At 35.1% G+C, this 13296-nt stretch overlaps 1 protein-coding gene across 1 annotated transcript in view; it reads left to right on the forward strand.

The window, feature by feature from the left end:
* STXBP3 (syntaxin binding protein 3) overlaps nucleotides 1-13296 on the forward strand; it is a 53002-nt gene that overhangs the window by 28624 nt on the left and 11082 nt on the right. The window contains exons 9-16 of the mRNA XM_074188316.1: nucleotides 482-606; nucleotides 3871-3975; nucleotides 4276-4333; nucleotides 4598-4663; nucleotides 6519-6599; nucleotides 7075-7213; nucleotides 9842-9948; nucleotides 12514-12606. Of these exons, the coding sequence (XP_074044417.1) occupies nucleotides 482-606; nucleotides 3871-3975; nucleotides 4276-4333; nucleotides 4598-4663; nucleotides 6519-6599; nucleotides 7075-7213; nucleotides 9842-9948; nucleotides 12514-12606 (774 nt within the window). The remainder of the gene's footprint in view (nucleotides 1-481; nucleotides 607-3870; nucleotides 3976-4275; nucleotides 4334-4597; nucleotides 4664-6518; nucleotides 6600-7074; nucleotides 7214-9841; nucleotides 9949-12513; nucleotides 12607-13296) is intronic.

Consider the following 13296-nt stretch of genomic DNA (forward strand, 5'->3'; position numbering starts at 1 on the left):
TTATATAAAGATTTTAGTTTGCTGTTTTGGCCTTTTTTTAAATTAATGATTATTAAAAATTATGTTTAAAGCATTTTGATTTACCTCAGCTGTATTAGCAGAATCCAGTGATATAAATAAATTTAGAAATGTTGTGGTAACATTTACAGAGACTGTTACATAAGGAAAGAGATCTGATAGGGAGTTAAGTTCTGGAGTAGATTTGAAATTCCCTGTTGGAATTTTTTTACCTTGGTTTTCTATTCATTATTCTGTTTTTTAATTAATTTCCATTTTAAACCATACTCTTGTCATACTGCTGCCCTGATTGCAATTTTTACTTAGGGTATTTATTTTTAGTTTTTTTTTTTCACAGTAGATTGTTAGGAGATTTTCTTAGGCTTTTAAGGGTCTTGGGGATAGATGTTGTTTCTTTAGATTTTGAATATATAGTCACACCTCAGATGCTATTTCTTAAAAGAATTTTATCTTGTCATTACAGAGTAAAACTCATTCTCAGCTTTTAATAATTGATCGTGGTTTTGACCCAGTGTCCACTGTACTTCATGAACTAACCTTCCAAGCAATGGCATACGATCTGCTACCAATTGAGAATGATACATACAAGCAAGTATATTTGGGGGATGTGTAATACAAGTAACAACATCGAAGAACTTTTTCTCCTGAATAAATTATTTATCATTTTTGTATAGTCATCAGCGGAAATCTAGTTTTATTTATTCAGATATTTTCTTTTTGGTATAATCTCCCATCTCTTTCTTATTGCTTTTACTTGAAACAAAAACATAACTTGAATGGATAATATGACTCCTTTTGAAGAATTTTTGGAGTTTTATTTTTTTAAGTCCTATTCAGTTTTAAGACAACATTAAGGCAGCTTGCATTTTCAAGTTTTATTTGTTTAGATTAAGAATTTCTGTTTAAAAAAAATTTATACCTGTTCCAAGTTTTGAATGCATTCTATAAATATAGAGCTTTGTTTTAAACTTTAAAGAATCAGACTAATAGGAAATAAAATAGAAAATTTAATTGAAAGATATGGTTTTATTCCCCTAGTAAGCATTATAATTTTAATTTTGAATTTAGAGGCTAGTGGAACAGATTTACTCTGAAGAGGTATGAGATGAAAACTTAAATTAAGAACAAAAGTTATTTTATTTCTATAAGTGGAAAATGCTGTTTACATCTCATTTTTTATCTTTATAGGTTTTAAATATCTATAATTTGAAGTTTTTCTCAGTCATTGAATAGTTTAAGTTTTATTGTTAAAGAACAAGAGTGAAATTAAGTAAATTCTTCTCAATTTCATTATTTGAATGAATTTAATATTTTATATAATAGTTGGATATATATACTTTTTGAACTTTATTGCTTACAAAGTACTTTAACATGTATTATCTCATTTAATTTAAATGAGCCATTATGACTTTGATTTTGAAAGACTTCCTTTTAAAAATAACTGCATTTTTTGTTGTATTTTTTTATTGCATTCTGGTCAAATCCTGTTTTCTGTGAGTTTTCTTTTGCATCATTTGTATTTAAATATGACTAAAATTGTACAGGTACTAATATTGAGTTATACACATGTAAGGTATATAATTAATAGATATACATAGTCTTGTTGTGTTTATATGAAAAAGCCTCAGATGTGATAGTCTTCTTGGGACACAATATGAACCTCTTTTTTTAGCCTTATGATTTCTAAAAATCATATGTTGCTTAAATTCTTTTAAAACTTACTAGTTACTTTACACAGGTAGGTTAATAGGAATGAGAAAATCTAAGAAATTGAATTTATTTTAAGGACCTAATCATAAAGACAATTCATTTATATAGTGGTTTAAGGTTACAAAGAATTTCACATACATTTTTACATTTAACCTTCACAAGCCTTTGAGAAATACTTTTTTTGTTCCATTTTACAGCTGAGGTTCAAAAGGATAAGGGACTTGGTGAATTATAAAGTTAGAAATGTGGTTATCCCCAGTCTGTCATCCCATTGTACAAGGCATCACCCCCCAACGTATCACAGAACCACAGGACAGTCAAAGAATATAAGTAATTCCTGCTGTGGAGGGAGCTCAAAATGCTTTGCTGTCCTGGGCTTATTCATTAGCCAGAGTTGCTAACAAAATTCTTATTTAAAGGGTGTGAAAGAACCCAGAATAAGCCATCCCCAGGTTTTTCCCGTTGATTTAAACACTGGTTCACAGATAGCTGCCTAGAAAAAGGCTTGGCCATCCATTGTTTGTACTAGGTCAGACACTTTTTAGGGTCAGATAAAATATAATACTAGAAATGGACAATTTGGAGTCCTCTTAGCTTTCTTGATAATTGTTTATTCTTATAAAATGAGAATTAGATCACTTTTGAGAATTGTTAGAATTGCTTAATCATCTTATAATATTCTTTCAAAAGGTGTTAACATATATAGTTGTATTATAAGCTACTGGAAAAAAGCACAGTTATTAGGTTTTGTAATTAATCACTGTCAGCTCTCAATAGTCACCTACAATCAGGGTCTTTAAGATGAGTAAGTGGTTGAACAAGTTCATTGGGCTGGATGATTAGACTTATTCATGTTGACAGTAGTGACTGGATCTCTCCCATTGCTTCCTGGCCACTCTATAGGTGCTGTTGTAGTCCCCTGCTTCTTGCAAAAGCAGCATTGCTTCTGAAAAATATAGCACAGATCACCTCAATTATTAGCTCACCCCGGCCCATGATGCTGTCAGTCCTAAGCCTCTTAGGAAAAGCTGTCCTTCAGGAGGAGGCAGTCTTGGAGAAGAGGAAGCCAACTGACTTCCAGGTGTTGATGTGACTTTGGTTACATCAGGAGACGTGTTAAAGCCATATTTAGTAAAGTGATGTCCACTTAAAGATTTACTACTTTTATTCCTCCTCTCAGGAGCTTTGGACTGGAGGTTGTTTTAGCCCTGAGCAGAGTAATGTGGGATGAACACCTTGGAGATAGGGAGTTCCCATACTTTATACCTTTTGTTTTAGCTTTGATGAAGGGAGGCCTTCTGTGTGACCTTGGTCTAGTTATGGAACCTTTCTGTGGCTTTTTTCTTCACTTGTAAAATGAGAATTGTACAAAATGATCTCTAAGGTGCTTTTTAGCTCTAAATCTATGCTCCTTTGTCTTATATTGATTAGCAAATTAATAGTGATTTTTTTTAATTCATGATATTAGCAGATCCTCATTTATCAAATTGGTATTTGTTAAGTCTGACATATAAATTGTGGTTTATGATTACTCTTATCATTGTCAGATGTGATTTTTTTTTTATGTGCTAAGAACATTCCTATTGCCAGTTACATAAATTATTAAATTGAGAACTAAAGTTTGAGGATAGGAGCAATCTATCGATTTGTCAATGAACATCAACCCAGGAATGTTTACAGGAATAAATACCTACCTTTATAGTTTTAAGTTTAAGAATAGATAATAATGATGATGATAAGCTGAAATTTAAAGTTGATAAAACATTTTGCATGCATTATTTCCTTTGATCCTTACAACACTTCTGTGAGATAAGCACATTTATTATTATCCCCATTTTATAGATGAAAAAACGAAGACCCAGAAAGATTAAATACTTGTCTAAATATGGTCTCATACCTTATTAAGTATTGGAGACAAGATTCTAACTCAAATCTCTACCTACTGTCCAGAACTGTTTCCATTATACCATGCTGCCCCAAATTTAATTACGTATCCTTTGTCCAGCTAAAGTAGTTGAATAATTTACTTGTAGTACTCAGAAAATTCCTTTAATTATTAAAATATTTATATATTTGCAGACTTAAAGACCATCCTCTTTTATTATGTTTCAATCATAAATTTTATCTGGTTCTTGCTTACAGATATAAAACAGATGGGCCCAATGGAAAGGAGAAGGAGGCAATCCTTGAGGAAGATGATGACCTTTGGGTCCGTATTCGACATCGGCATATTGCAGTTGTGCTAGAGTATGTGGTTACATTTAGCATTTTTATTAAAAATACTTGTGTAATAATATCTTCAAAAATATTTTAAAGAGTTAACTTCTAGGGGTGGCTAGGTGGCTTAGTGGATAAAGCACCGGCCTTGGAGTCAGGAGTACCTGGGTTCAAATCCGGTCTCAGACAATAATTACCTAGCTGTGTGGCCTTGGGCAAGCCACTTAACCCCATTTGCCTTGCAAAAACCTAAAAAACAAAAAACAAAACAAAAAAGAGTTAACTTCTTAGCAATATAAAGTATTTATTCTCTCTCATTTTCTCTCTTAGAGAAATACCCAAGCTTATGAAAGAAATTTCATCAACAAAGAAAGCAGCAGAAGGAAAGGTCAGAGAATATTTTAATTTATTATTAATATGGGTAAAGATATTTTTAAAATTTTTATTTTAATGCCATTTGGCCACTAATGAATAGTGTTCTTCATAAAGAACAAGATACATTCATTAACTAATTGCAGATAAGCATCTGATACCTCTAAATTTTATAAATTGATCAATTTTAATAATACTTAGAATCAGAACATCTTAAGATTTTCTCATGAAAGAACACTATTTAAAAGAGATTAATTGAAAACGTTTCCTTTTCCATTAGACATCCCTTAGTGCTCTCACCCAGCTGATGAAAAAGATGCCTCATTTCAGAAAGCAGATTACTAAGGTAAGCAGTATTGTTTGCCATAACACGAGCATGACAAATGCCATATTAAGTGACTTCAGTTGTTCATTTGGCCTAATATTCATCCTTTAACAGGCTACCAAAGATCATTTTGTCATTAACTTCTTTCTCTCCTTCACTATTTCTGCACCATTGCTCTGGCACATTGGTAAGCATTCTTTCCCCTTCAGAGTTCTTGCTCTGTCATTATTCAGCTTCCTCCCCCTTTTGACCTCCAGATCTGCATCCCACCTTCTGAAGTAATTTTAGCACTTGACTCATGAAGTTCTTTTCTACTTCATCATCTACAGCCATTCTTGGGAATTTCAATACACAAATATTAAAGACCTTTCTAACACAATGAGTGAGGTTAGAGTTCCCCAACCTGTTTGACTCTAGTAACTTTCATCTGCACCCTTCTTCAGCTTCTCATTGGCCTATCTACACCATAGACCTTATTGTCATTTGGGATTTCACCATTTCAAATGTCTTGAACTCTGAAATTCTCCTCTAATTACGTAACTCCTGCCTTTCCACATCTCCTATCCCAACATGGATTTTTCAGTCACTTATTGCTACCCTTTCATCCCATAACCTATTCTCTCCCCACTTAATTTCATTTTTAGGTAATTTCTATTATGGATTTCTCCATTCTTGTTTCTGAACTATTGAACATTACTAATTTCATCAATTTTAATTTCTGGCATTCTGATTTGACTGCTGTTTGACTACCTTATTGACTACTTCCACTCTTATTGACTCCTTCCCACAATTTGTTCTATTACTTTTAAGTAGCTGGGTGGCTTTGGGTAAGTCATTTAGCCACTTTGAGCCTCAGTTTCTTCACCTATGAAATGAAGGGTTGCTCAAGATCAGGTTTGTTCAGTCTGTTGCTTGCAACCCTCAAAGCCCATTCGTGTAGCCTTATTATATTTTATTATCATACTCATTGATAATATGGATTACATTGTAATTATAAATAAATATTCTGTATGTAGCCCTTGACAAGATTTGTTGGGCAATCCAACATATCTACCATGACTGCCCACACTTATAAAATTGCAGCTTCTTAGAGTGAAAAGGGACCTTAAACATCATCTAATCCAACTTTTCCTAAAGCATCACATAATTCATGTCCACAGATGTTTACTAAGGACTTGCTGTTTAGGACAAGCTGGTACCAGAGAGATAAAAAGTTAAGCAAGTCCTTGTTCTCAAGAAGTTTACATCTTAATGGACTGATATCCCATGTACACAGTTAGGTTAATGCAAAGTAAATTGAGGCAGAGTAGAGTGATTGTAACACTTGGGAAGAGATTAAGAAAGGCTTTGTGGTGAAGGAGATGGCAGAGTTGAGTGTTGAAATAAGTACTGTATTCTAAGAGGTCCAGATGAAGATGAGTAATGAATTCATTTCTTTTTTAGTTTGCTATGCCTTAGCATATTCTATTTTGTATTATTATTTGTAGAAGCCTTATATCCCCAAGTAAATTGGAAATTTCACATGACTAGAGATTATGTCTTAATTGTCTTTGTATTTGGATGGATTATAGTCCATACCTGCCCATTTGGATGCTTTAATGATGTGCCATTATCTACATCAAAATATTTCCTATCATTCCCACCTCAGACCCTTCAGTCCATGTAAGGTGGCCTCTTTGTGGCTTCACACAAGCTGTATTGTGTTTCTTTCTCCTAAGGTATTTTTGCTGTTCTTCCTTGAATGCTCTCACCTGCTCCTTTCTTCAAGCCTCTAAATCATCTGTGCTTCAAGGTTTAGCCCAGTCTTCTTGTGATGTTCCCTGCACAAAGAGAGTATAAAAGTGTTTACCAGGGTTTGTTTCTTCTGGTTTTACAGCAAGTGGTACATCTTAACTTGGCAGAAGATTGCATGAATAAATTCAAGCCAAACATAGAAAAACTGTGCAAGACAGAACAGGTACATGTGAACCCACACTAGACTTGAAGCCTGCTTCATCTTTTAAATTCACGATGTACACAGAGGGTGGATGTGGTTGGATACCAGGAGACCTCTTCATCCAATGCCTGCTACTATAGTTAAAATTTATTAGGGATGACTTTGAGACTGAATTCTTATTCTTGGTATTGCTTAGTAATGGGTCTCTGTTATCAGAAATGTTCTGCCTCATGGGCTCAAGTTTTGATTTTGAATTCTACCATGTTTTGATTTTTTTTTATTAGTCTGCCTTTTTGAATATGGTTGCATTGTTCAGAGTCAGGCTGTAGGCAGTACTAAGTTTTTAAAAAGATAATACTCTGTTTAAAACAATTCAAGAGCACTTACTTCTTTACAGCAAGTATACCATTACTATTTTGGCAATTTTTATTGGTAGAATTCTTAATTATAGAAATGAATTTTGGTTTCAGTTTAATAACATTTTGTTTTAATCAAGGACCTGGCTCTTGGAACTGATGCAGATGGACAGAAGGTGAAAGATTCCATGCGAGTGCTTCTTCCAGTTTTACTCAACAAAAATCATGACAATTATGATAAAATAAGAGCTATCCTACTTTATATCTTCAGTATGAATGGTATTGGAAGTTTCATTTAAGTTTATAATTATTTTATGTATTGTTTAAATCCAAAGTATAAACAGTAATATGTTAGATGTAAACATTAGAACACCTCAAAGAGGTTGTTAATAAATGCTTTACTACTCAAAGGCAAGTGAAGAAATAGCATGGTATAATGTAAAAGTTTTAGATTTGAAGTTGGTAGACCTGAAAGAAATAAAAAAATAATAGCTTAATAAAAAAAATTAGGATTAAACTGGAAAAAATGTGCTTTTAAAGAATCATTTCATTAAAAAGTCTAGTGTTTCATGGTCAAGAAGCATTTTCATTCACATTTTACTCTTTCATTTTGTTTTTTGAGCCTAGTCTTTGTCTTGCCTAGTTCAGCCCCACTGCCGATTGCCATAGAAGCTGCTGTGGGGGGGCGGTGTAGACTTAGTGTGAGCCCAGCTGTAGCTCAGACTTTAGTGCTTAAGGGATCTACCAGCCTTGGCCTCTGTGATAGTTGAGACACTTTTACCACATCTGGCTTGATATTTAATATTGTAAAACAGAGAAATTTACAGTAGAACATTGGACATAATTCAATACACCAAAAATTTGAGTACCTCAAATGTTCCAGGATATAGCTGGAAACCTTCCCACAAGAAGCTTTCATTCTAGAAAAGGAGATAAAGCAAGTTATAAGAAACACTACAGATACAATATTCTGTGGATTTTAGAAGAGGGGAAAGGGTTAATTCATTTAAGGACAACCCAGTAAAGGAGGTGGAATTTGAGCTGAGATTTGGAGATTGGCTAATTTTTAGTAGGAAAGATATTGGGGGTGGACATTCCAGGTTGAAGAGACAATAAGGTGACACATGGTCCCTTTGACTTTTAGATTAGTGATCTTGTAAATAACTCATGTTGAACACTGAGTAGAATACTGGTAAGCAATGAAGCAGATACACAATTTAGATAAAGTAGGAGTCCTGCCTTCATGAAATTTATAATCTGTCAGGAGCATATTTATATGACACACACAAGTAACTATAATATGAAATATAAATAGAGTAATGAAAAACAAAGTATTTGGTGAAGTGCATAGGAAGGGCTGTCACTACTAATGGGGGAATTAAAAAGGTTTCATGGAAGAGTTGTTTAGCAGGGGAAGAGAGAAGATGAAGATTTATTATGAGAAGAGTTTAGATAGAGTGGAGGTTGTGTGGTGGGAGTAAGGCTAGAAAGGAGGAGAGGCACCAGATTGTGGAGGGCCTTTAGTACCAGATAGGGAGTTTCACATTTATTTGGGGTAACAGTAAGGAGCCACTGAGAAGAGGAGTGAGTGACTTCAGTCAACCATATATTAAGGGGTAACTGGGTACATGTTTCAGGCACTGGTGCCCTGGAGTATAATGAATGAAGCCAACCCTGCCCACAAAAGGAGCTTGCATTCTAATAGTAGACATATTCTAATAGTAGAGGATAGATGGATAAAATATGTGTGATTATGCACAACAAATATAAAGAGAATAAATATCAATAATAAATGGTAGGTTTGACCAGCTTGTAAAGTGCAGGATGGGAGCAAGGTTCACTAAGATTGGGAAAATATTTTGGAGCACAGTATGAAGGATTTTAAAAGTGGGTTGGTTCTCAAAGGAATAGGAAGCTGTTGAGTTTATTTAAATGACTTGGAGGAAATCATTAACAATTTTAATTAAATGGCTCAGGTAACAAGTTGCAGAGGTGTCTTTGAGAGATGTTACTAAGGTAAACTAGATGGGACTTAGCAACAGATTGGATATAGGGGTATGAGAGTGAGAAGTCCTCCATTGTGAGCCTTGCTAACTAAAGGGGTGGTGGCACCCTCAACAGTAATAGGGAAGTTAGAAAGAGGGAGAATTTGGGGTAAGAAAACTACTAAGTTTATTTGGGGATATTTTGAGTTTAAGATTCAATTTACAATGTCCAATAGGGAATTGGAAATGTGACCCTTGAGGTCATCAGAGAGGTGAGGACTGGATAAGTGATTTAAGAATCATCAGCATAGAGATGACAATGAAATCCATGAATGCTAATGACTCGAAACCACCAAGTGAAATAATAGAGAGGGAGAAGAGAGGAGGACCCAGGATAGAAACCCAAGGGACACCTACATTTAGAGGCCATGAGCTGGATAAAGATCCAGTAAAGGAGAGTGGGAAGTTAGAAGACACTATCCTCTTTGAGGAGTTGGAATGAGCTAACAAAGGAGACAGAAGGTTAGAGAGAAGTAGCAGTACCAGGAGAGTTATTACATCTCAGAAGTTAGAATCTGAAAGTGTATCCATAAGGTTTTCAATGTTAGGGGTGGCAGTGAAGTCAAGAAACATAGTTATGGAAAAGAGATCACTGAATTTAACATTAGGTCATTGGTGACCTTCAGAAACAAAACTTAAGAAGAGGCAAGCAAGAACTAGAATCTACGTTTTTGAGTTTTGTTTGTTTATTTTTAAAGTTTGATAATGAAAGGGACTAGAAAGAGTTGATTGAATGAGCTAGAAAGGTAAGGAGGTTACTTTTTTAAGGATTTGAAAGACCTCAAAGGTAGATTGTAAGGTAGATTAAAAAAGAAATAATTGGAAATTAGACCTATTCATTAACAATGTTCTTTTCTGCAAGGAACTACTCAAGAAAATTTGGACAAATTGGTTCAGAATGTAAAGATAGAAAATGACAGTGACATGATCCGTAACTGGAGTTACCTGGGTGTACCTATTGTCCCTCAAGTAAGAAATAGTACATTTTGTATATACTGTGCATGTATGTATTAAATGTGTAGTTTTTATTTTAATGTGTTACCTGTTCTAATGATTAGCATAATTCTAAAATTTGATGTCTTGTATATTTCCCTAATTTTTATAGTAAATGTAATTTCCTAGCAGGGGTTATAATGATTTTTTCTATTATTTTGCATTTTTATTATCCTTTTAATGTTCGCAGAAGCTGTCATTTTTAACGATACATTTATTGAGTGGTTCTGAATATAATACAACACAGAAATTGAGTCCCTCCTTTTTTCTTTAGAGATTCAGATTTTTTGTAGACAACAGAAGGTCATTTAGTAAATCTATACTCCACTTTTTCTTAGATAAATATTATTGAAAGAAGCATTGTCTCTTTTACAGACAGAAATACTAAAAACCCACAGAAGAGGAATAGCTACCAGTCAGGGCTCATTTACAATGAGTGGGACTTAAGCCTGAACCCCCTGATTTTTAGGCTACTTTTCTTCTTCCTCCTAGGCCAAGCAGAGAGACCCTGGAGACTGCCCACTGCTCTAGTGGGGAAAAAATAGCAATGAAGCCAGGCAAGGCAAATATTGCTTACCTGGGTGACTGATGTGGGCAGGCTTTCTGAGAGGCTTTAATCAGAGGCTTTTTTTGTTTGTTTCTTTTTTAGGTTTTTGCAAGGCAAATGGGGTTAAAGTGGCTTGCTCAAGGCCACATAGCTACGTAATTATTAAGTGTCTGATTTCAGATTTGAATTCAGGTTCTCCTGACTCTAGGGCCAGTGCTCTAGCCACTGTGCTACCTAGCCGCCCCTTAATCAAGGGCTTTTAAAAGCCCAGGGATTCTCCTACCCACTGACTTTTGGTGATTGGAGAGGGTGTGGCAGGCTGTAGATATAATAGAGTCAGAACAATGTGAATCCTGGTGTTTATGCTTTGAAATTGAGCAGATTGCTCCTTTCTGAGGTGCTGTCCCCTCATCTTTATGATGAGGGAGTTGGAGGAAATGATATCTAAGTTTCTTTTAACTTCACAGTCCTCAGATGCTTAAATGAATAAGAGAAGCAAGTGTTTTGTTTTAGAGACTTTCAGTATTAAAGCACAAAATATGTGGTGTAGTGGAAAAGGAGCTAAAACTGCAAAACATTATGTAAATATAAAGTATTCTTGGTTTGGTAGAAATTGAATTTATGTCTCATCTGGTTTTTTAAGTGTATATTTTTATTACTGATTTCAATAATGGCCATATGAGAAGCAGCAGGGGTAGAGGAAAAAGCCCAGATCAGAAGGCTTGAGCTGTGTTCCTAGCTCTTCTACTGGTTAACAGCATGACTTTGGGAACATTATTTAATGTCTCAAAACCTCAGGTCTTCTCATCTCTAAAGTGAATCACAGGAACAGATGGAACTAGAGGGGCCAGATTTTAGCCATCCTAATCCAACCCCCCTCCCTTGCTTTTCATTGGAGCAGATTCAGATCCCTGGAATGGAAGTGATGTTTGGCCTCCTTTACACTCTCACTGTATCTTGGAGTTAAAAGAAGTCAGGTTGTCCAGCCTTCTCATTCTTCAAATGATAAATGAGACCCCAGAGAGAGCAGAATCTGGACAAAATCAAACAATATCAATGAGACTTCAACAGAGATTTCCTGATTAATCTTAAATTAGTCTGAAAATTGGCTTAATCATAAAAATCTGGTTAATCAAGAATTATAGGTAATGACCCAAGCAAACATAAACCCTTCTATTTTGAAATAACATCAGCTGCCCTAAGTGTAAATCCTATTTAAAGGAATGCAGGCAATCACTAGCCTCAAAGCACAGTACATGTTGATCAAAATGCTTAAAAGATGCATTGTGTGGTATGGTGTGAATTAGGGCCAGACTGTTTTCCTGCAAGATTCATATAAACTTCATAAAATAATTGAGCATGAAATTTGAATTGCCAACTGTCTTGAATTAAGATTTGGTATATTCTAAGAATTCAGATGAATGAGATCCTGTAGCAATAATGGCAGAAACCAACAAATGGAAACCATTATTCCAGCTTTATGAAGAATTTGACATGTTCTATCAGCTGTCATTGGTCACAGGAGAAGCCCAGGTTGGCTCCTGGCATCCCCCAATAATTTGCAGCATTGGGTATGGGAATAGTGTTTGCATGAACATTTTTAATATAAGTTCAGCCTTGTATTTGACTATCAAATGGTTTGTATGAGATTATACAGATATCAGCTTGGTGATACATTGAATAGCTCACAAGATTTGGGGTCAAAACAACCCGATGTCATATTTGGCTTCCAACATTTATCAAGCACTTAATGTACCTCAATTTCACAATCTGTAAATTGAGGAGAATAATAGCACCTGCCTCTGATAAAGGTACATGATACTAGCAAAGCACTAAGCACAATGCTGAGGACTGGGGAAATGTTGTTTGAATGAGTGAATGAACATAAGAGTTAGAAGATACAAATCATATTCTGCAAATTAACAAATTCATTTTGGAAAGCTATAATAAGAGTATCAAAATTACTGAGTTTTTAAATGTTCTCTTTATATTAGTCTCAACAAGGCAAACCATTGAGAAAGGATCGCTCTGCAGAAGAGACCTTCCAGCTCTCTCGATGGACTCCTCTTATCAAGGACATTATGGAGGTAATATGACAAATCCTTTCACTTCTACATGCTAGGATCACACTTAGTCCTCTGTATGTTCTTTGACAGCACAGTGCTATAGGCCAGGCCAGACTTAGGCCAGTCCTGTGGCTCAGGTGTGGAGCCAGAGCAAATTGTAACTCGTAGTATTTGTAGTAATAAGTAGTAATTGTAGACCATCTATAACAGTGAAGAAAAGCACAGTTACTGAGCTGCAGCATGGAAAGATCCAGTGCTGACTCTGGGAGATGTGATCCTGATCCACCAGAGGATGGTGGGTCAGAGGGATGTGGTGACTCATGTGGAAGTGAGATAAGTGGCACAAGTCTTCTTGGCTGTTCTTCTATGTCTGAGGCAACCAGGAAGCCACTAAAGTGGCTTAAGTGTTAGTCCTGCACGCCATCCAAATCTTGAAAACAGGTCTGCTGCCTTTTAGGAGAAAAACTAGCCCAACTTATATGATAGAAATTCTATTAGATATTTCTTCTACTTATAAAGGCATAACTCTGACTCATGGAGTTCCTGCAGTTCTCAAGGGTTCCCAGAATTGAGAGTTATCCTTCCCCTAGGTATAAGGGCATTGAAGAATAAAAGAGGCTTCCTTTGAAATGGGGGGGGGAACCTTTTATATACTAATGGGAAATAATATATTAAATTTAATTCAGTATTTAAAATATTCATTATAATATT

Source organism: Macrotis lagotis, chromosome 5 (genome assembly GCF_037893015.1).
Source record: "Macrotis lagotis isolate mMagLag1 chromosome 5, bilby.v1.9.chrom.fasta, whole genome shotgun sequence".
NCBI lineage: Eukaryota > Metazoa > Chordata > Mammalia > Peramelemorphia > Peramelidae > Macrotis > Macrotis lagotis.